The following is a 20,927-nucleotide window of genomic DNA, read 5'->3' as shown; positions in this document are numbered from 1 at the left end:
CCTCGTCTAAGTGCCCAATCCTCCCATCATAGTACGCTCACACTTTGGTGGCGGGGTGGGAACGGATAACCCCGCGGGGTAACGGACCGGCCTCTGCCCTCGTTTTATTTCATTCTACAGTGGCATGGCTGTCAGGGCCAGCTATGACTTATCAGCGGTCGGGTGGCTGTGCCGGATTGCCGCGATGTAAGCGGACCGCTAGCTGTGCGATCGTAGCTGTCTGTTCCTGTTCCATAAGTACTGGGGAATTATTGTTGGGGTTGTCTGGTACTGTTCTCTTGGTCGCGGGGGTCTATCGCTAGCCCTACATTGATATCAACCGTCAACGGTCGAGCTCTTCGGTGCGCTATCCACGGCCACGTCGGCGCATAATGGCATCAAGGATATTTTGCCTTATTTGACTCCGCAGGAAACCGGAATATCTCTCTTATACCTGGATAACTGCTGTCGATCGGTTTGACATCAGTTTTCATAAGCAAGAACGGACCTGCTTCCATACCATCCTCACCGGTAGGAGAATCTTCCTGAAAGGTCATTACAAGGGTGATTTCAGGTCCGATAGCCCGCCATACCAGTATATAATTGACTAATAGTTATCTGCCATCCAGTCAAATAGGGAAGGACAGGTTATCGCCGTGGTATTCATGATATCGTGCCTTCCGTTTAAGGATCAGGAACTGTCATATAGAAAGTGCGATGGCCCACAAAATGTAAAATAGGAAGGAACGGTCCAGGCTGAACTGGTCTCCAGTTGTCCATCATGCTTTCCCTTTTAGGCAACCAGGTTCTTGGCCCGTTTAAGAAGGTATGGTTGGCTTACGGTATTTGGAAGGAAATGACTGTCTCTACGAGCAGTAAGTCTGTGTCTCTCTGCACTCTTGTGTAATGCTTACGCGGTCCAAATCCATGGTTCAGTCCTAGCTTGGCAACAGATGCATCCGCGGTCTAGGAATTGCGCTTTGCTCCCTAACAGGGTGCTGGTAACACTCTTCAGCTTGCTTCGCCTCCGTATTCTCTAAGGTCGGTTGACGTACTTCGTCTTTCTTTATCGTGGCTTCCTGCATTTTAAGGTGTTTTAAATTGACGTTTACGCCGAGGACTGTTCGGTAGGATGCTGGTGACGGACCCGAAGCGTATATATGATGCCGCCATTTCCCTGAAACCCTATTGAAGGTTATTATTTTGACCGGTTCCGATAGCATGCCAACATTATCGTATAAGGTAAAGCCGGGTTTTACGTCCATCTATAAGATAAGGCTCCTGTTGGCGTTTTATAGATTTAAAGCTGGTATTCCTACGATTTGTAAAATAACTACTTTGGACAGAAAGATGTAATAAAAGTTAAATATTATTCTATATAAATTTTAGGGTATCGTAGTAATGGACGGCCAGCCGTGACCATCGCAGAAGTGGAGTAGTCTATAGTCTAAACAAAAGAGAAATTCCGTCGAGTTGTCCGAACACCCTCTGCGCCATTCGCTTGATCCAATTTTTTTTGTTTTGTGTTTTGTGTTTTGTTTTGTCGCTTTAAGAGGTTCGTTCGTCGTTGTTGTAGTCGTTGTTGGATGATCAATAGGCTATACCGATGATCGTGTTTGATGTTTGATCTTCACTTTATGCGTAATGGATCATGCGTTCCTGGGGAGCCCACCAGCTGTGAAACAGTTAGAAAAGGCTATATCATAATTTGATTGTGGTTGATGCTTACCTAGGGTCGAGGCCCTGACCAGCCCAACGTCCAGCAGGGAAAGTGTACTCGTCGTCCCAGTGCTCCTTTGCGGCCAACCCGGGTCCCCATTGCTCCTTGATGGACGAGAGGCGCTTCTTGAGGGAAACGGAGATGGAAGAGACCTTGCTGCGAAGGCTGCTAGTTTGGGACTTGTTGTCCGTCGAAGAGACTCGGCTCATAGTGAGGTCGGCCATGGCTGTATTTTGTTAGATGTATAGTTCGGGAGAGTGGAGTGGGTGGGTATGCTCACTTGTAGTAAAGTATTGAAAGTATTGAAGAATTAGACAGTAGATTATTATTATAGTAGACTTGTTCAGGTATGTTCTTGATGATATCCAAATTGTATGTTCACTTGAACGGGGATTCAGGGCTACTTATAGCTTTGAGGTGAAAATTCTCGACCTTAGATGGCTGCCCAGCGCCTGAAAATTTTCGCCGAGCGATCTCCAGGATATCGCCGAATTGACTCATATTATCGCAAACACCCAGCCAAAGCTCGCAAAACACGTCCCTGACCCACCAGAGCTGTAGGAAAATTTTTTGTCAACACCCTTGCGTCATCTCTCATCACACAGCCCAAACAAAAACCAGACGGCGGCCAAAGTTTGTTCGCAATTGCAGGGTGAAGCACATGGACAGCGCTGTCACAGCTACGTGGATGATCAGTCAGCGTGGTTTTATAAGCAGTATTCTTCGCTGTGATTGGTTCTATACAGCTTCCTTGTTGGGTACAACTACCGCATAACTGACGTAAGCCGCTCTTACTTCCCGTTTTATCTATCACCGAACGATCTCCGGGAAATCGCCACTGGCTTGGCCGCTTGGCTCTGGTGTTGGGCGTCGAACATTCGACTTGACTAACTGTTGCAAATTTTCCCTAGTCCGAGTCTATACCGGGTATCAAATGTACAACAAAGCTTGTGATCATGACGTGATATTGTTTTGCCATTTACGGTAGTTGTCTAACGGTCCAGCTGTTGTCAATCCGATGATATATTCCAATACTCACCACACCCTGCTGGAAATCGAGTAACATTCAATTCTTAACTACATCATTTTCGTCTTGGCAGATATTCCAAGAAAAACCAAGAACTATGAGTCTATGACTCAACACCTAAACTAAACATTTGACAATCGCCACCGCCGTTGGTTCTTTTTTGCCGCCAGCCAGTCGAAGCACATAGAATATCAGTCTCTTGGCCATACTCTACTTTCTACGGTGGCGCTTCACATGGGAACGCAGGTCAAAGCACCGTTCCAGGCATCGGCGAAGATGAAGTCCGAGCCGGTTCTATACGGGAACACCGGTGGCGCCATCGGAACAAAGTCTTGGCGGGAGAACTTTTCATCGGAAGTCGGGACACATAGGGACGCACAGGGCACGTTGTTCGCTGCCTGAGATACCGTCGGCCGGCGTGATATCGGGCACGTCGTCTCGGTATCCCGTCTGAGCATAGCGGCATCCCAAGGTGACAATTCACAAAACCGATAAAGACGGGCCGGTCCGCAGTCGAGAAATAGGCCGGTCGCACTTGCCGTGAAGATGTTGATGCTATTTTCGGACTATTCAGGATTCATGAATGGAAGGAGCGATGGGAGTCGTGCCCTGGTCTTGCCCCGGTCCCTTGCGCCTGCCTTTTAGAGAGGACGTGGATTGCATTGAATGTAAGGAAGGAGCAATCAAGGGCGGTTAACCCACCGAAGGGATGTTACACGCCATCGCCCTTACCTAGTAGAGGGTGATACTTGGTCACACAGGTCTATCGTGAAAAAAGTACGACTTCGTAAAACAGGGAAGAATGTCCATTGGCGTTTCCGTGCGAGCAGACGACGCCATCCATTAAGCATAGTAAGACAACAAATGGAAGTCGTCCAGAGTCCAGACCAGCAGTCCAAAGCTTCGCGCTAGGAAAAGTTTAAATGCGCCAATAATATATGTTCTATTTCAATTGACCAGTGACAGCGGCAAGTTGGCGCAGTGGAGTCCGAACCGTTCCGCGATCCACATGTCCAGCTCGGTGGTAGGCTGGAAGTACAATGTGGCAGCCGGCGAACTATGGTTCCAACGTGGCTGGATGCTCTCTCAACGTCTCCCCATGTGACATGTGGCGAACACTCTACCCCAACCTGGGGATTGCCGGTTGCTGTACTCTGCTCCTTTAAAGCGACCTGGGGCGCCTGCTAGGTTAAGGAGTTGATATTTCACTGCCGCAAGCGATCCGGTTCAATGCAAGCACTCCAAGATACCCACAATGCCGACAGATAACTGCGGGCCATCCTGTCACTGCGCTCATGGTGGACCTACATCGAAGTCCCCCGGGGCTTGTCTACGGGCTAGACAGCAGTATCAGCTTTACCATCGAGTTGCTCATGGCAGTCTTTCTCTGCCTCGCCCTTTATAACTCGCTGGAGCTGATCACGCTCGCCTGCTGGACATTTCGCGAGTGGCGCGGGTTATACTTTTGGTGCCTTCTCACCTCATCTATCGGCATAATCCCCTATACTGTTGGATCTCTACTCCATTACTGGAATGTCGCACCCCTTGGAGTCAGTCTGCCTATATCTTGGATTGGTTTCCTCGCAATCGTCCCCGTTCAATCGCTTATCCTCTACTCACGCCTGTTCCTTGTTTTCTATCACGAAAAATTTCTCCGCTTCCTTCTGGATGGGATTATTATAGTTATAATTCTCCTGATTGTCCCGAATTCGATTTTCATGTACGGCTCGGCATTCATCAGTACACCGACTTGGAACTACGCCTATGGCGTCACTGAGCGACTCCAAGTCACCGGGTTCTGTATCATGGAACTCTTCATTTCCAGCATCTACATGTACTCAGCTGTGAGACTTCTCAAATTAAGTCCCGAGGGGAAGAGTCGGGCCAAACGCATCATGTACGAGTTGCTGGCCATCAACACCGTCACCATGATCCTCGACATCGCCGTGATCTCGGTAGAATACTTGAACCACTACGCCATCCAGGTCTGTCTAAAGGTGTTTGTATACAGCGTCAAGGTCAAGGTCGAATTTGCGGTCCTGGGTAGACTTGTCGCTCTTACGAAGACGAGGAGGACAAAACAAGCCGATAGGGTACGGAGGACCTCGTTTATTCGCAACGCCTATACCTTCTCTGATTTCACCAATGGGGGCCTCACCGCCAATGAAGACTCCACAGCTCAGCGACCGGCCTCTCTGACTGCCGCAGAGATCGACCGGTCCAGCCCTACGAGGAGAGCTTCGGGGAATGTCCCGCAGCCGAGTGCTGTGGAACGAGTGAGATCTACAACCATGTGATAACCACCAAGCATGTTATCTCTGTTATGTACATAGACCAGGAAATGAATTCAAGAGAAATATCTTTTATTTGTGAATGCTGGATTGTTTCAAATCCACCACGTTGATACAAACCTCGAAGATGTTCCCCGTATCAGCGAACAGTCTAAACGGCAAACTAAGAACATTCGAGGCAGGAATTGATGACATAAACCACTTAAGAAATCGCAAGATGTACAGTATGTGCTGATTATTAGGTGCCAAGGGATTCCCATCCCTTCTAGAAGGGTGATGACAGATGGTCCAACCCCGCTGGGTGTCTGCATAAAATGACTGCATAAATGTATAACTAATGTCTAACTATAAGTTATGAAAAAAACAATGTACTTAATCCATACCATCCGCATACATCCAAACAATGCCCGCACTGTACTTACCTACCAACTCCGTACTTTATCAGTAATAGTCCGACGCCATCCAAATTCCCAAAACCCAACCAACCCCAAACCCGATCAATGTCCAGCTAGGCTCGCCTTCGAATAACCACCAGGTAATCGACCGAACGTTTTGTGCAATAGCCTACTCTAACACCCCTCTTGCAGAAGACCGGTTGTTACCCCCACGATTCACATTACTCAGATGCTGACGCAGGTTATCCCGCCTGTTGAACGTACGGTCGCAGTGAGGACACTCGTTGGACCCCGGCGAGAGATGCTTTGTATTGACATGGCGGTTTCTGTCTCCCTTGCGGCTGAAGGTTTGGCCGCAATTCTTCCATTCGCATCGGAATACACCGGTCGATTGCTCGTTGTCGTGCCTGTCAAGTGTCCGAACGGAACGGGTCAGAACAAGGCCCGCGATCCCCAGTGGGTAGGTAGGCAGTGTGTAGGGTCAAGTTACTTACCGTCTCTCATAGGGTCTTGGTCGCGAGCGCGCATTTCGGCCGCACCGTCTTGGTGCTGGCTGAGGCGTTTGAGGTGCTGGTTGCGGTTCCAGTCCCTGCGCCGGAATTGGGATTGGGTCCTGCGTGGAGGGATCGATGTCGGGAAGTGCTTGGTTGAAGCCATGCAGGTTGGCAATCTGGCTCTGCATAGATGGCTCATTAAAACCAGCAGCCATGCCATTTGAGCGGTCTTCTTGGGGCAGGGAACCTAGGTTGGTTGAGTTAAGACCGGGAGCCTGGACCGGAAGGTTATGTGTAGGGTCGACAAAGGGCGCAGGTGTGTGGGAGTGGTAGAAACGCAGGAGATAATTGAACATCTCGATCATGGAGAGTGCAGGTTGAGTATCAAGACCCGTGGACCTCACTAGATCCGGGGTTCCAGCAGGCTGGTTGTATGGGGTGCCCCAGTCATTAGATGGCTCATCTAAATGGTCAGGGAGAGGCCGCTCAGTGTTGGGAGGAAAGTACGGCATGGCAGAACAATTAGGCCGAATGCCAGAGAAACGTTATTTGCTGTAACAAAATGAGATTATGAGTAAGTCGATGAAAGAAAGGAAGGAAGGAAAAAGAAGTAGCTGTTTAATTCCAGGAGACATACTATATACCTACTAAATGTTGCCAAGAACACGACATGGGGGGAAAAAATAGCGGGTGGACCATCCAGTCCGTCCTCCACGATCATTCGTTGATGACTTTCGTGCAGTCGCTGTTGGCACAGTTGTAGCGGTCCAGGCTGCGGCATGAGGGGTGTCGCAGGGCAGTAACAAATAGTAAATCATTCATTTATTCAGCCCCGTCCCTGCCAAGCCCCCATTCAGCCCTGCCTCAAAACACAATATGCCTGATGCACAGCACAGCCCCGTGCTCTCATGTTCGAAAGAAACCTGCAACTCAAAAAGACCGATTCAAGTGAAACTCTCTTTTCATGCTTCCTTTGTTATAGAATCTATATAATATTCCTGGATTCCCATCTATCAGTAACCATAATATTCACCATCACGTCCGGTCGGGCCAAGCATTGCTTAGACTTTTCAACCTGTCTGAGGAGTTGCAGAGGAAAGGCTGCCGAAATTTTCAGGTAACAAGGCACCGATGTCAAAGTGGGGGTTGACTACTCCGTAGGCAGGGTTGGCACCACCTTCCCTCAGCAATTCTCCTGTTAGTTATACGAACTTTATACTTTTTTCTACCTCTTTGCATGAACAAACTTTTATACGCAGGCGTTCTGGATTATATATAGACCTTAGACCCGGGGTATCTTTCTTCTGCTGAAATATTGGTCTACTAAAGCCTGATTATTTATACTAATAATTATTTGGCATACAGCTAGGCCGAGACTGTGCTGGCCACCCAGCTCAGGCACCTATGCCATGACCCGCCACATCTGGTGGGCACCGCACCTTATGGGACTGAAAATACTATACACCGGTCGAGACTTTGTGTAGGAATGGCTTAATGTACTCTTTCACGCTACTTGTAGAGCCAGGAGGACCCCCAGCCTCACAGACCGAGATGTGGGTAGTACATCTGGCTAAACCATATATATGTATTTACTGGCCACGCACAACAAAATCGTACAATGTGTACAAATACCATTCATCGCTAGCCAACCCACTATTTTACGAATTGTAAGAGGCGTTTTGAATCAAACCAACGTCGTGTAGCAGCATGAACTTACTGAAGAAAACGCCAACTGACAATGACCAACTAATAACTATGTCATGGGACTCAAAGACAATATAACGCCTTATATACATGCCATGTCATACATCCAAATAGAATCGGCCTAACCCGTACCTAGCCCAGCAATTGTCATATTCCCGAATAAGTATGGACCAAACCAAAGCCTTCGCCTGCCTGTATGACGCCTTCTAACCGATTGAACAGATTGCACAAAATCTAATTCGCTTCGTGCACACGGTGTATATGCTGGTTCAGGTTATCCTTCCTATTAAAGGTCCACTCACAACTCACCATGGGACACTCAAACGATCGCGGTGAGAGATGGATAGTATTAACGTGTCGCTGCAGTTCACCTTTGCGCGAGAAGCCGACGGTGTTGGTGCAGCCTGCCCATTTGCATTGGAATCTCCCAGCAACAGATTGTGGTTTGTTTACCCTATTAACAACCAGAACGTCAGCCTGTGCACTTCGTAATCGAGGAACGGGTCTGGTACCGGTTCCCCTGGGCTTTGGATCTGGGATACGCCCGTCGGCGCCGTGGGTTTGATGCCGACTGAGGTATATGAGGCCGCTCTATTTGCGCCTGCACGGGCTGGTCGATACCATGGGGCTCTGAGGGGGTTTCAAGTACAGCAGACTGGCCGCTTAGCTGAGACAGGATATTGGATGGCCGATGCGAATTGAAATCATTCAGCTCACCATCCGTTTCAGCTTCGGTGTATGGACATAGGGTGCGAGCTTGGTTATCGTACGGGGAAGTAAACCCGGGGCCGAGCGTTTGGGCAGGGGTCCGGGGTATATAATGGGATAATGGGTGACGGAACGGTGCGACATCATCCCAATCAAGCAGCACGAACCCTGGTGGAATGCTATCTATGGGTGGTGATGGACCGCGGGTACCAGAAATTTGGCGTGTCAAGTCATCGCTCAAGCGAGAATGCCACCCAGAGTTGAATGGTGAGGAACTCATGACTTAAGGATCGATAATAAGGCTCCGAGGACTGTTAGGAAGAAGAGCGTCTGCTCGTAGCAATTGAATAGAGATGGTGTGGACGAAGGGTCAATTTATACCCATCTATTACGCCTCGCCATGCTAAGGCGATGCTTTGAACGAACTCCCACATTCTTTCCCCAAGATGTAATTTTTATTATTCTTCAGAGCCGTCCCGAGAATAATTCTGCTTCGCACTCTCGAGTTCACTCAGGAAGCCGCGGAGAACCCCGGAAAAACGCACACCGTCCAATCAGCTTTGCAGTCGATCGCCTCTTCAGCAGGGCGCTTTGAAGCCACAGCCCATATTTTGAACGATTGCCCAATCAAAGCTCGTCGCCTGACGGTGCCTCCGCTGGGTTTGATGTCCAATGATTCGGGTTGAGTGGGCGCCCAATCTACCTTATAAGCGCGGGCTCTCCCTTGAATATCTATTTACTTTCTCTTCTCCATCCACTCCTGTCCTGCCGTTTCCTGGTATACTGGCCTTCTATATGATACTATGGAACTCGTTAACTTCCCCTCCGTGAAATTGTATTACCTACCCTCTTCTCTTTAACTCTAATCGATATGGGGTCACTACTTGATTGACCAGATGCAAGTACAGGGAGGGCCACAAGCCCCAGAGATACTCAATCCAATTTGATTTAGACGTTGATAGAAATGACAATCCTACATAATGCAGTTTTACATCCTACAAGACGTAAGCTGCCGCAGGAGCTAATTATTGCCCCAGCATCACGCCTTTTCCGTTTGCACATCAACAAAAATCGGCGGCGGTGCAGGAATCTTCTCATCCTTCGCCGTATCTTGAGCTGAGTTCCCATCCTCCCCTATAGCCGCCTTGCCAGACCTCTTAAACAGCCCTCCAAGCCGACGGAACCCCTTCGCCATATACTTGTAGCAAACGACAAACAGCGGCGCAACAAGATAAACACACCAAGCGAACCACTCATCAGGGAAAAGCCGCACAACAACGCCCCAGGGCAGACTAAATGCGGCTATCAAAATCGAAATAGCCCACTGCGAACCATCCAGGCCATCGGGGTCAATATCAAAGACCTTATCACCGACAAAGACGATGGTAACCTGCAGCCCGATCATGATGGCGTTGATGGCAATGAAGAACCAGTTCCTGTGCACGCCGACAAAGATATTCAGTTTGTTATCGAGGCGGCGGCAGTTCAGCTCGTTGAAGATCTGCATCCACACGAAGACGTTGAAGATTATGGTGTCGAGTTGGAGTTTTTCGTTGGCGATGCTGACGTCGTATTGCAGGATGGCCCCGCCGGCGAAATACAGGACGAGGATTACTACGAGTTGGAAGATGGATTGTCCGATTATCATTTTCCACATCTTATTGATTAGCTGTGGTTACGGTATAGTATGGGGTAACTCACGTTCATCGTGATAAGCGGTGCAGATTTTGGCTGCGGGGGCCTGTCGAGGATGGCGTCTGTAGGAGGGTCTGTGGCTAGGGCTAGGGCGGCCATGGTGTCCATGATAAGGTTAATCTATTAAGGATTAGCAGGCAAATGAGAACGAGTGAGATCCACGTACCCAGAGAAGTTGCACGGCCTTGAGCACCGGCTCCATGTCTTTATCGTACATGGACGTGACGAACGCGAGCAAAACGGCAGTGATGTTGACGGTGATCTGGAACTATCCATCTATTAGCCTGGAAATAGCCTCTGGAGATGGGTACATACTTGGAGGAATTTTTGCACGGCATCGTTGACAGCGCGTCCCCATTTCAGCGCAGTGACAATCGAGGTAAAGTTATCGTCCATAAGAATGATTTCAGACGCTTCTTTCGCTACTTCTGTGCCAGAGACGCCCATGGAGAAACCTACATCTGCAGCCTTCAGTGCAGGCGCATCATTAGTACCATCACCGGTAACAGCTACAGTCTCCCCTAAGGCCTTGAGACGAGTGACCAAGATACGTTTGTCCTCAGGGGATGATCGGGCTAGGACCTGCAGGCGGGGGATAATCTTATCCAGCTCCTCTTCTGATAATCTGCGGAACTCAGGTCCTTCCATGACAATTCCATCGGTGAAGATACCACATTCTGTGGCGATAGCCCGGGCGGTTATTATATTGTCCCCGGTGACCATCCGCGTCCTCACGCCAGCACGACGAGCATTCTGGACGGCTGCAGGAACCCCAGGGCGCACTGGATCCTGGATACCGACCACGCCGAGGAGTGTGAGATCGTTCAAGTTCTCGAGATCAGAAACCTCCTTGAAATCTTTGTATACGATTCCAATTGTGCGGAGAGACTTTCCTGCGAACACCGTGATGGCATCTTCTGTGGCTTTGCGATCCACGGGCTCAATATCACCAGTTGATACGTCCATCTGCGTCGTGCAGAACTGGAGTACGATTTCCGACGCACCCTTTATGAGCAGTCTGTATCCCGAGGGGACTTTAATAACGGCAGCCATGTATTTCTTGACTGAGTCAAATGGCTCGATGAGGACGGTATCTTCGTTGGCCCGCGTTTCTGCCAGAGATTGCATACCAAGATGGTCTTTGGCAAGCTGGAGAAGCGCAGTCTCCGTTTTCGAGCCTATGAATGTTAGGGCACCGTCCTGGTCTCCTTCGAATGCGGTGGAGTTTATGGCGATAGATTGGATGAGGAGCTTCTTCATGCCTTCGGACAGGCTCGACCCCCATGAAGAGACATCGGAGGTGAAACTGGAAGCACCAAAGGAGCCGGCGACAGCGGTCATTTTGTTCGTGGTCTATCAATTAGCGAGAGCCCGGTCCTCGTTTTTGTGGTAACGCACCAAGGTTCCTGTCTTGTCCGAGCAGATACATGTGGCATTTCCCATGGTTTCGCACGCCCTGAGGACTCTCACCAGGTTATTCTCCTTGAGAAGGCGGGTTGTGGCAAAGGCGAGCGCGAGTGTTACAGCGAGAGGGAGACCCTCGGGCACTGCGACGGCTATAAGAGAAATAGCCACGACGAGAAGGTCGACGAATGTAGATGCCTTCTCCTCTGGGGGTCTGTGGTCTTCAGGCAGAGAGGCGCAAAAGCGGAAGAGGAGGATGAAGAACATGAGGGCTGATGCACCACCACCGAGCTTTGCAATGGCCACGGCTAGGCCTTCCAGCTTTTTTTGCAATGGTGTTGACTCAATATCTGTCCGGATCGACATCATGATCTTGCCGAAGCTGCAGTGGACGCCGACTGAGGTGCAGAGGAACGTTCCAATGCCTGCAAATCAGTAGTTGTTTCTTGCCGGGTTGCAGATGACTTACCTTCGATAACCCTCGAACCGGAAATGATGAAAGGATCAGGCTCCTTTGTGCTCTTCGTCTCCATATCAAAAACGTGTGCGCCGGCCGTCTTCCTCAGCGCATCCGATTCACCGGTGGCAGACGATTCATCGCACTTGACGTTGTGGCCATTGATGAGGATACCATCGACAGACACAAGGTCCCCAGGCTCAAGATAGACAACATCTCCCACGACGACGTCACTGACGTTGATAAGCATCGATTTCCCAGACCGGAGCACCTTCACCTCCCTATCATCCTTTTTCGTATTCAACTTGACGAACGCCTTTTCCTTTTGCCAGTCATTATGCGACGCGACTATGACGACAATAACAACCGCCGCGAGAATAGCAACACCCTCTACCCAGTCTACAGACGTCGGACTGCCAGCCTCCTTATGCACACCGAACGTCTCGTACAGACCCAGCGCAAGGGATATCACGCCCGCCACCAACAACATGACCAGGACCGCTTCGTGCATCGTAATCCACATCAGTCTCCAGATCGACTTTGGTTTCTTCGGCGGGAGTTGATTTCGTCCGTATACTCGAGTCCTGGCAGCAGACGCCTGTGTATCCTCATCCACGCTAAGGCCCGCATTGATATCAACATGCAGCCCGCGAGCCAACCCCTCAAGCCCACCTAACGCCCTGAACGCATCGAGTGATTTCGGATTCAGCAGTTTATTCAGCTGGCCGGGGCTGTAGTCGAATGGATTGTCGGGAACATGAAAGTCGGCTTCGGTGCCGGGGTCTGGCTCGAGGGCTTGTTTCGGGTCGGACACGACGAGACTCGGCGCCGCGGTGGTCTCCCCGGTGCAGAACGAGGGCTCGACCGAGACCACCGTGTCTGCTTCGCTCGCTGACCGCTGGCGTATACTCAGCAGCGCATTCGGGTCGAGCAGGTTGCTGGCCATGCTGATGGGCTTGCTAGCGAGCTTGCGGTTGGGGCGAGATCATTGCCGGCAGACCTGGGGGGTCAAACATATAATAACTAACAGTAGCAGCATGTTCGGCGACGGAGGACCTGCAAGGGTCCACGTCTCCCCTCCCCTGATGTAAGAAAAATCGCATCGAGTAAGAAAGGGTGCCCTGGTGGGAGCTCGATAATGCCAACCCTGAGGCGCAGTACCGGTGGCTCCATCTCAGCGAATCATTGGGCGGCCTCGGATCTGATAAGACGCGATTTACCTTAGATAATCGGGGTCGGAAAGCGTTTGTTTACTTTAATCCGTTTTGATTCGACCAGAGAGACCAGATGGGCCATTAGTAATCGGAGACGGAAAGACTCTCCACACCCTTATTGATTTTTCGATTATGATAATATTACTGTTCTGTTCCAGGCTCAATTCGACACATCAATCAATCGGCAATCCTTTTTAATTCTTCCAGAGCCAGATGTCCCCCACGTTCGCCTCCTGAACTCGCAAGAAATCTCGCAAGTACTGTGCTTCCCTGCGAGGAGTTGGACAAATTCATTACCGACCTAACTGTCAACAAAGACCTGTAGTTACCCGTTAATTGGATTGTCTTACAAGTAATCTAGCCATCGCGATCCTCGTCAGCCTCGTGGATGATCTCATCAAAATTACCCCCGAAGTGCTTCTCGTTTGTCTTGTGCGCCGTCATGGCTAAAAATTCCAGATCACGTCAGTGCCCGTGGGATGGCCGAGTCATAGAATACGGGGATACGAGAACACGAGAGAACTCAATACAGCCGCTTCTGTCTGTGTCAACCTCGTTCATCGGGCCCTGTAGTTTCAACTCGGGTGGGTTCAAACCCAGTGACTGCATAACAATGCCGAGCTCGTTGGCGGTGATTTATCCTGTTGATGTCGGCATTCGTTTGTTACAACATGGCTAACTTGTCTTATTAAATACTCTGTATTCCTATAAGGGGATGGTCACATCTGACATTCCAACACCTGCGTACTTCAGTATTCAGTGTAATTACCATATTATTAGTAATCGGACTCCGTCTCTCCGACTCTCCACTCTTCCCGCTTCTTTTCTCCTTTGCTTCCGTCTTCCGACGATGTTGATCTGATAAGGGAAATGCCTCCTCGTCGCGCCTGCGACGTCTGCTACAAGCGAAAGGTGCGTCATTTCTCGTTCGATCTTGGAAATTAATGACATTGATCTTATCAGATTCAATGCTTGATCAGATCCCCGGGGGGTACTTGCGACTGGTGCACTAGTCAGGGCCTGTCTTGTACTTTTGACAGGGTCATCCACAAAGACCCAAACAAGAGGTACATCTGACATTTTTAATCACTTGTTGGAAAGGTTGATATCTGACAGCGGTCGTAGAACTACCACTGATGTTGTGCAAGAATTGTCCCAGCGGGTGGAACAGCTTGAGGAGGTCATCCGGTCTGCCTCGTCTGTGAGTACCCCTGTTGGCGCCTCGACGTGGGAAAGAACATTCCCCGAGGCGTCAAGACAGATTCCTTATTTTACAACATATACTCCCACAGCTACAGGGCAACAAGTAGGCGAGAACGTCCAAACCGTTCGGGCGAATCCCACATCCGAGACGCCTGCGCCCGCCTACAGGCTGTCGCGATGTCAGCTCGGCAACAACTGGTATTTCAAGGGCGTGGGAATCCTCTCGTCGCGCGGTCGACAGTGGATATATGAAGGGACAGGACAGCGGTCGTTTCTGGAGAACTTTGACATCTTTGGGAACCCCACTGGCACTGTTCCATGTCTTGCTTCCTCGCCTGTGCTGCCGGAGCGAGAGAGACCACTTCCTCCTGAACCTGCCTCTCGGTATCTCTTTGGTGCTTTCTTAAGGTCAAAGACTTCGATTGTATTTCCTATCCTGGACAGAGCTCTATTTGAGGGAACCATCTTCAGAGCATACGATGTAAAAGCATCCGACCTGGGAACTCGGTCATCAGCAGAGGCGTGTCTGTGGGCCATGCTCGCGCTCGTCGCACGCACAGAAGAAGCTCAGCAATTCGTCTCTTTCCCTGAAGCAGACTGCTGTATTCATGAAGCCAAGCGTCATTTAACCGTCGTCAATGGTGCTGTGAATCTGGACAGCCTACAGGCTACCCTTCTACTGGTAGGTAACCTAAACCTATGATTAGTGTTGTAACTCACATTGCTAGTGGGCGTATCAAAAAATGAAAGGCAAATGCCGAGAAGCCTCAATATTATTTACCAACGCCTGCCGCATGGTATGCGATCTCGGCGGCCACATCCTCCTGTCCGGCCTGGTTATCGTCCCCCAGCACATTCCCACATTCGACGAGCAGACCAGGCTCCATATCCGACGACTCTTCTGGCTATGCTATTGCTTCGACAAAGACGCCTCCCTTCGCACCGACAACACACCACTCCTGACTTCGGATTACTGCGACGTGAGTCACCCGGGCGAATACAGCCCCCAGGCAACCTGGCACAATCAACCACGAGACACGAACCTCGCAAAGATCAAAGAAAACGCCAGCCGCCTCCTCTGCTCCCCACGCGCATTTAAATACACAGAAGGCGAACTCCTCGCACACGTTCGCCAGCTCGACGACGAGCTCGAAGAATGGAGAATATCCACCGACCCGCCATACCGTCCGAGACTCTCCATCCCGCCAGCAGACTACTCCCTCTCCCTCCCATCAAGCATGAACCCTGAAGACCGCACACGCCTGATAAACCTGCAGCTTGACTACCTCTCCACCATGATAAACATCCACACCCTCGTGCGGAAATGCGGCGATCTGGAGCGAAATCTCCCGGACGACCTCCACAGCGTCGTACACTCGAGCGCCGACCTCTCTATCGAAGCTAGCCGCTCCATCTTCCGCTTCCTAGACACAGTCGTTGACTTCTGGAAAGAGGATTCTGTCTGGGTAGTCTCTCATTACGGGCCTATGGCGGCGATGCCGCTGTTTATTAACATCCTGATTCACCCCCTGGGCCAGCCGGCAGATAGCGACTTGTTGATTTTGTCGGAGATTGGAAATATCACGCGCAAGATCCCAACGGAGAAATTGTGCGCGGAGGAGATCGGGCATATTCAGGAGATTTGTGAGTTTGTGATGCAGCTTGTGCAGCTGGGGCATAGTGCGGCGTGGAAGGTGAAGAAGGGGGAAAGGGAGCATGATCTGGATATTATACATCATTCATGACATTAAAGTGGCCCAGGATGCATCAAGATATATTCGTTTGTAGCACTGACAGAGTAACTGAAGTCCTTTTTAGCTATCTTCGACTTGTCAGGCCTTTCCTGGCCCTCTTTTGCGTCTGTTTGACAATGGTCACTGGCCTGTGATGAATTGAACGCGCTGAATTGGTTGCCTGGAAGTAGACTGCTCCATATCCTCTCCATTGGATATTTGGTTGTATACTATGTCCGCAGATTGAGGATAATGGGCATTACTTCATACACCTTAATTGTTAGCCTAAACTCCTACACGCTCATACCGTTATCCAACGTTGATTGCGAACCTACTTTCGCGGCCTTCGCCATGGTATACAGCTTGGTATCACTGCCTTGCGGTGGTAGTTACTGAAGTCTCGAAGGAGGCGGCCAAATCCCATCCCCTCCATGCCTTACATCCAACGCCGTAGCCGCGTGCAACCTGCTCAGCTCCGAGGTATGCCGGTAGGGCTTGCGTCTCGCCTCACCTTGGAGATCGCGCTGGACGAGCCTTGCAAATAAGGTCGGGACAATGTGTTTGATGGAGACTTTTAGGGGTTGGGAATCTGCAGTCCCGGGCCGTGACTCTGTTGCAGTCGATGGCTGAGGCTCAGGTCCAGTTTCAGGTCCAGTTTCAGGTTCAGGTTCAGCTAGCCAGAGAAATGGCCCCGGTGTCTCACGCGAGCAGAACGCCTCTTCATCTAGGTAAAGGAAGGCATCGCGGCGATAGGCGACGGGGATCTCGTTATTCTCGTTGTTATCATGCAAAACCATTGTGCTGAATCTGCGACGGAGTGCGGTCAGGTCCATGTCATCGTTGTTAATATCATCACCACCCGAGGCTGAGGTAGTAAGATTAGGAAGAGAAACCCAGTGCAGGGCGAAGCGGGTTCTCGTCTCGTCTTTGACCAGCGCGGGCGAATAGTGCAGGGAGTGGTATATGGCCTTTCCGATTTGGGATTTATATGAGCCGAGACGGCCTTTCTCGTCCTCGTTTTCGTGGTAGAATACCACCAGGCCAAAGCAACCCCCGACTCCAGCTGACGTTGAACTGGATTGTAATACATGTTCCTGCCACGGAACCTTACTTGCCAGCTTGATATTCCTGGCGTCGTCCGCGTTTAGTGTCTTAGTGGCAGCGTCCCGCGCTCTCCTCCATCGCCCTAAAACCCGCCACGCTACCTGCTTAGCAATCCTGATATCGTCTGTCGTCGCTGCTTCCATGGCTCGGTCCTTGAGGTCCCGGTCCCCGGGGCTGAGGCGTGCCGTCTCGGACAGGATTTTGAATCCTTGCTTCTGGACTACGTTGATCACACCGGCGCTTAGAAGCCTGGCTTCGCCGTAGCTTAGTGGGAGGGTTAGGCTCAGGCTGTGGCCGGGTCCAGGGCCATCATCATCATCATCATCATCATCATCATTGTTGTTGTTGTTGCTATTGTTGCTATTGATAGCTTTGGCGATGAGCTCGTCCATAGATAGCCCGCATGCATTTCGGCACAGGGAATTCTCCTCGTCCTGTGGAGGCCGGCGGGTGATGAGTCGGCGTTCCTGATCCGTTAGTGAGGAGGGGTTGGAGATTGCGCGGTTGTAGAGGGTGAGGGTCGGCTCGTCTAGAACCAGAGGGGTCGTATCCTGATGTATGACCCTGGGATCGGGGTCTCCAGCAAGTAGGGGGAAAAAGACAGACATGTTGTTAGATGAATGAGGAATTGAAGTAGAGTGAAGATGAAGCGCGGGAAATCAGCACTGGCGTAGATGGCGGAGTTGCACGTGACAGTTGTCGAAGCCGTGTCTAGCTATAATTAATATAAATAATATATTATTATTGCCGGAATTCCAGTCTATTCATATCTATTGAAGGCTAGTAACTGGCTTTAATATATATAGCTTATAATTTCCCCATTGGCTAACCCGATGGATAGAGGACACTCTCCGCAATATCATTCTCCTGCACTCAAATATTCGCATCTTTGTTCGGCATTTGCCGCAGAAGCAGCTTGTTTTTGAATCCTTCATCGCATCAAATCGGTGAACATTCTAGCTATCCTAAGGTTTTGTTCTCGATGTGGAGCCAGAAGCTGCCCGCTTATACACCCTGGCTTCAAACGGCTCAAAGTCAGCCCCCGAATGTTCATCGTGGGTATACACAAGCAACTCATAACTCTCTGGAATAGACACTGGCGGCTTTCCTGCTTCAGTGGATAGGTTGATAAACACAATCACCTCTTCAGAATTGGTTGTCTTCTGGTATACAAGGAAGTTTCCATCCTCCCAGTCGAGGAACTCGAATTCGCCGTACACGAACGAGCTCTTCTGCTCCCTGCGGAGACGCAGCATACTCACCCAAAAGCTGTATACGCTGTTCGGGTCGTGCTTTTGGTCTGCAAGGTTGATGTCGAGGTTGGCTCGGCGAATCCAGGTACTATTGCTGGTCGAGAATCCGTTTCCACTGGCGTCCCAGTTGAAGGGGGTGCGCGCGTTGTCGCGGCCCAGCAGGTGAAGGGTCGCGAGGGCCTCACTAGGACTGAATCCGTGCTGCGTAGCGTTATTGTAGTTGTCTATCCCGGCACGGTCTCGGAAGTCGGAGAGCTTCCATGTGTCTGGCACGTTGATCATGCCGATTTCCTGGCCCTGGTAGAGGAATAGGGTACCGGAGAGCGTCGACAAGAGTACGGAGAGGGCCTTGCCGCCTTGGACGCGGTACTCCGGTTTATCATTTGCGAATCGCGTGATTGAGCGCGGGAGATCGTGGTTCTCTAGATATATCGAGTTCCAGCCGTCTCCTGTCGTGGGACTGCCGACGCGTTGCGTGAAGTCAATTGCCTCGCGCCAACCTGTCAGGTTCCATCCGATGTACTCGAATCCCTTGCGGCCGATGTCGCACATGTTCATGAGGAAGACGGTGTTCACTTCGTGGCGAGATGCGCCGACATAGTCTTGGACCATGCTCATGTTGGTTTCAATGGCGTACTCGCCAACAGTGAAGGCGTCATAGCGGGAGAGGACTTCACGATTCATTTGCCGGAGATATTCGTGCTCATGTGGCCCGTTGGTGTAGAGGTCTGACGCATCGTGGAAGTCACTGTCATTAGCGGGCACATCAGGCAATCCGGCCGGCTTGCTGTAGTAGGCGAAGACATCCATGCGGAACCCATCAATGCCCATATCCAGCCAGTACTCCAAGGCATCTTTGAAGATGGCCTGTCGCGTGTCGGGATTGTCCCAGTTCAAGTCCGGTTGGTAGTAGTTGAATATATTTAGGTAGTACTCTCCGGTGTGTGCGTCATACTTCCATGCGCTGCCGTTGTTCTGGCCTTGCCAGTTGTTCGGGGGGGGCATGGATCCGTTTTTATACTGAGGCTGCTTCCAGATGTACCAGTCGCGCTTGGGGTTTGTCTTTGAGCTCGCGGACTCCTTGAACCACTTGTGCTTGTCGCTAGTGTGGTTGATGACGAGATCGAACAGGCATCGCATTCCGCGTTTGTGAACCTCTGCGATAAACGTCTTGATATCCTCGATGCTTCCGCCGAACAGCTTGCTCACCGAGTCATAGTCGCTAATGTCGTAGCCCATGTCCTTCATCGGGCTTTCGTAGAACGGTGAAAGCCATATAATGTCCGCCCCGAGCGACTGGATGTGGTCGAGATTGTTGGTAATGCCTTTGATATCGCCCCATCCGATTGCATTCTCGGTGCGACTCTCCTTGAAACTGGCTGGATAAACCTGGTACACCACGCCCTCCTTCCACCACGCGGAGGGCTGTGGCTCCCAGGCAGCAGCCAGGGTTGCACTCAGGAGTAGAAAAATATTCTGAAGTAGAACCATTTCACCTTATGTAGCACACATAATTTTCTTGAATTTTATGTGTTGTGAAAGTCTCCAAATTGCCTCTTTATATAACCCTATGCTCCTTATGTTACATCACCTTTGGCCGCTGGAATTAGCCCGCGCTCGAGCATGTATTCCCTGTGAAACATAACAATCGACATGACAACAGATGCGATTGGACAAGGTCAGAATATTTTTCCCGCATGTCGGATATGACCGGTCCCATAAGCCCCGGATTGTCGAGGGACTTCCCTAATACCGTAGCTATCCGGAGATCTGTCGGAGTATCCCCCCACCACCTCCACTTATGTATGGGCTGCTCTTCAGGCCAATTGTTGATCTCACCTCAGCGATGTAACATGAAGAGTCATTCAAGTGAGAACTAAAGCAAATTATGAAATGATCGCCCAAGTATCAACGGGGTACTAACCTATGTGGAGTATGACTCCAACTTTATTATTTCACGCCGTTCGGAGAAATAATGCAAGCACAACTTTCGGTGAGATTCCCGGTGAGTTTTTTCCAACTTGAACGTCATACAATTCTCGCGAAATGTGGTTGTATCAGGGAGTGATGTTTTCCTTCCCCGGGAATCCATTGGAGGTGAGTAAGGCCAGAGCATCGGGTTCCTGGCTATGTCTATAAACCGTACAGGGAGACCAACCTGGCGATGTCATAGCATGAAGAGCCATCTTCCTGATGTGATAAATGCTTATTTGGCCTACCTAACAAGCTTGCTCCACCCCCTCTCAGCCATTACCGGCCCAGGGACGTAGAGCCAGTCGTATAACCAAAGCAGGTTTCAGGGTGCTAGCGCGGAGGTGCGCACGACCAGGCATTGCTTTGCGACCGAAACAACCTATTAATACTGGAGCTCTAGCCCATTCCCATCTATCCAAGATCAGCGGCTGGCTTAGGTCGAAAGAGTCAGGACTATTATAAGTAGAAACTAGCTTAAGTTATAGCACAGCTATCACTAGTAATAATATAGAGATATAGAATAAAACTTGATATTAAGGGCAGTGAATATGTACTACACGATTCTATGTGAG

The 20,927-nt window shown here is 50.4% G+C and overlaps 9 protein-coding genes across 9 annotated transcripts; 2 read left to right on the top strand and 7 right to left on the bottom strand.

Annotated features, from left to right (window-relative positions):
- Positions 1 to 1,432: 1,432 nt before the first annotated feature.
- Positions 1,433 to 2,087, bottom strand: ASPSYDRAFT_42082 (uncharacterized protein). The gene is made up of 3 exons (XM_040846406.1): positions 1,980 to 2,087; positions 1,709 to 1,925; positions 1,433 to 1,654 (listed from the first exon to the last, which is right to left on the bottom strand). The coding sequence occupies exons 2-3, from the start codon at positions 1,921 to 1,923 to the stop codon at positions 1,615 to 1,617; spliced, it is 255 nt and encodes an 84-aa protein (XP_040704165.1). The 5' UTR covers positions 1,924 to 1,925; positions 1,980 to 2,087; the 3' UTR covers positions 1,433 to 1,614.
- Positions 2,088 to 4,021: 1,934 nt separating this feature from the next.
- Positions 4,022 to 5,023, top strand: ASPSYDRAFT_146617 (uncharacterized protein; the record flags this gene model as incomplete). The annotated part of the gene is made up of 1 exon (XM_040841638.1): positions 4,022 to 5,023. The coding sequence occupies one exon, from the start codon at positions 4,022 to 4,024 to the stop codon at positions 5,021 to 5,023; it is 1,002 nt and encodes a 333-aa protein (XP_040704164.1).
- Positions 5,024 to 5,303: 280 nt separating this feature from the next.
- On the bottom strand, positions 5,304 to 6,473 carry ASPSYDRAFT_42080 (C2H2-type zinc finger protein). Its single transcript, XM_040846405.1, has 2 exons — positions 5,907 to 6,473; positions 5,304 to 5,819 (listed from the first exon to the last, which is right to left on the bottom strand). The coding sequence occupies exons 1-2, from the start codon at positions 6,416 to 6,418 to the stop codon at positions 5,582 to 5,584; spliced, it is 750 nt and encodes a 249-aa protein (XP_040704163.1). The 5' UTR covers positions 6,419 to 6,473; the 3' UTR covers positions 5,304 to 5,581.
- A 1,109-nt stretch (positions 6,474 to 7,582) lies between these two features.
- Positions 7,583 to 8,792, bottom strand: ASPSYDRAFT_730107 (uncharacterized protein). Its single transcript, XM_040850684.1, has 2 exons — positions 8,123 to 8,792; positions 7,583 to 8,064 (listed from the first exon to the last, which is right to left on the bottom strand). Exons 1-2 carry the CDS (start codon positions 8,596 to 8,598, stop codon positions 7,845 to 7,847), a joined length of 696 nt encoding a protein of 231 aa, XP_040704162.1. The 5' UTR covers positions 8,599 to 8,792; the 3' UTR covers positions 7,583 to 7,844.
- A 565-nt stretch (positions 8,793 to 9,357) lies between these two features.
- Positions 9,358 to 12,820, bottom strand: ASPSYDRAFT_86947 (uncharacterized protein; the record flags this gene model as incomplete). The annotated part of the gene is made up of 6 exons (XM_040851751.1): positions 9,358 to 9,975; positions 10,020 to 10,133; positions 10,180 to 10,281; positions 10,329 to 11,366; positions 11,412 to 11,842; positions 11,887 to 12,820. 6 exons carry the CDS (start codon positions 12,818 to 12,820, stop codon positions 9,358 to 9,360), a joined length of 3,237 nt encoding a protein of 1,078 aa, XP_040704161.1.
- Positions 12,821 to 13,553: 733 nt separating this feature from the next.
- Positions 13,554 to 13,724, bottom strand: ASPSYDRAFT_147704 (uncharacterized protein; the record flags this gene model as incomplete). The annotated part of the gene is made up of 1 exon (XM_040841745.1): positions 13,554 to 13,724. A coding segment is annotated over one exon (171 nt), but the record flags the coding sequence as incomplete, so codon positions are not given.
- A 234-nt stretch (positions 13,725 to 13,958) lies between these two features.
- ASPSYDRAFT_146298 (Zn(II)2Cys6 transcription factor) lies at positions 13,959 to 16,036 on the top strand (the record flags this gene model as incomplete). The annotated part of the gene is made up of 4 exons (XM_040841608.1): positions 13,959 to 14,000; positions 14,052 to 14,155; positions 14,214 to 14,973; positions 15,020 to 16,036. The coding sequence occupies 4 exons, from the start codon at positions 13,959 to 13,961 to the stop codon at positions 16,034 to 16,036; spliced, it is 1,923 nt and encodes a 640-aa protein (XP_040704159.1).
- Positions 16,037 to 16,413: 377 nt separating this feature from the next.
- On the bottom strand, positions 16,414 to 17,679 carry ASPSYDRAFT_107530 (uncharacterized protein; the record flags this gene model as incomplete). The annotated part of the gene is made up of 1 exon (XM_040839882.1): positions 16,414 to 17,679. A coding segment is annotated over one exon (1,266 nt), but the record flags the coding sequence as incomplete, so codon positions are not given.
- A 194-nt stretch (positions 17,680 to 17,873) lies between these two features.
- Positions 17,874 to 19,900, bottom strand: ASPSYDRAFT_42074 (alpha-glucosidase). Its single transcript, XM_040846404.1, has one exon. It carries the CDS (start codon positions 19,870 to 19,872, stop codon positions 18,094 to 18,096), a length of 1,779 nt encoding a protein of 592 aa, XP_040704157.1. The 5' UTR covers positions 19,873 to 19,900; the 3' UTR covers positions 17,874 to 18,093.
- Between the last annotated feature and the right edge of the window lie 1,027 nt (positions 19,901 to 20,927).

The sequence above is a fragment of the Aspergillus sydowii genome (assembly GCF_001890705.1).
Source record: "Aspergillus sydowii CBS 593.65 unplaced genomic scaffold ASPSYscaffold_3, whole genome shotgun sequence".
Classification (NCBI taxonomy): Eukaryota; Fungi; Ascomycota; class Eurotiomycetes; order Eurotiales; family Aspergillaceae; genus Aspergillus; species Aspergillus sydowii.
The sequence above is the reverse complement of the archived record's forward strand: the minus strand, read 5'-3'. Positions and strand labels throughout refer to the sequence as shown.

Bases quoted from the DNA above. Each gene is read 5' to 3' on its own strand.
- ASPSYDRAFT_42082 (XM_040846406.1), bottom strand. From the start codon at position 1,923: ATGGCCGACCTCACTATGAGCCGAGTCTCTTCGACGGACAACAAGTCC. The intron at 1,655-1,708 runs GTAAGCATCAAC...ACTGTTTCACAG, and splicing joins GGTCAGGGCCTCGACCCTAG to CTGGTGGGCTCCCCAGGAAC.
- ASPSYDRAFT_730107 (XM_040850684.1), bottom strand. From the start codon at position 8,598: ATGAGTTCCTCACCATTCAACTCTGGGTGGCATTCTCGCTTGAGCGAT. The intron at 8,065-8,122 runs GTACCAGACCCG...GGTTGTTAATAG, and splicing joins TCCAAAGCCCAGGGGAACCG to GGTAAACAAACCACAATCTG.
- ASPSYDRAFT_42080 (XM_040846405.1), bottom strand. From the start codon at position 6,418: ATGCCGTACTTTCCTCCCAACACTGAGCGGCCTCTCCCTGACCATTTA. The intron at 5,820-5,906 runs GTAAGTAACTTG...GACACTTGACAG, and splicing joins CCAAGACCCTATGAGAGACG to GCACGACAACGAGCAATCGA.
- ASPSYDRAFT_42074 (XM_040846404.1), bottom strand. From the start codon at position 19,872: ATGGTTCTACTTCAGAATATTTTTCTACTCCTGAGTGCAACCCTGGCT.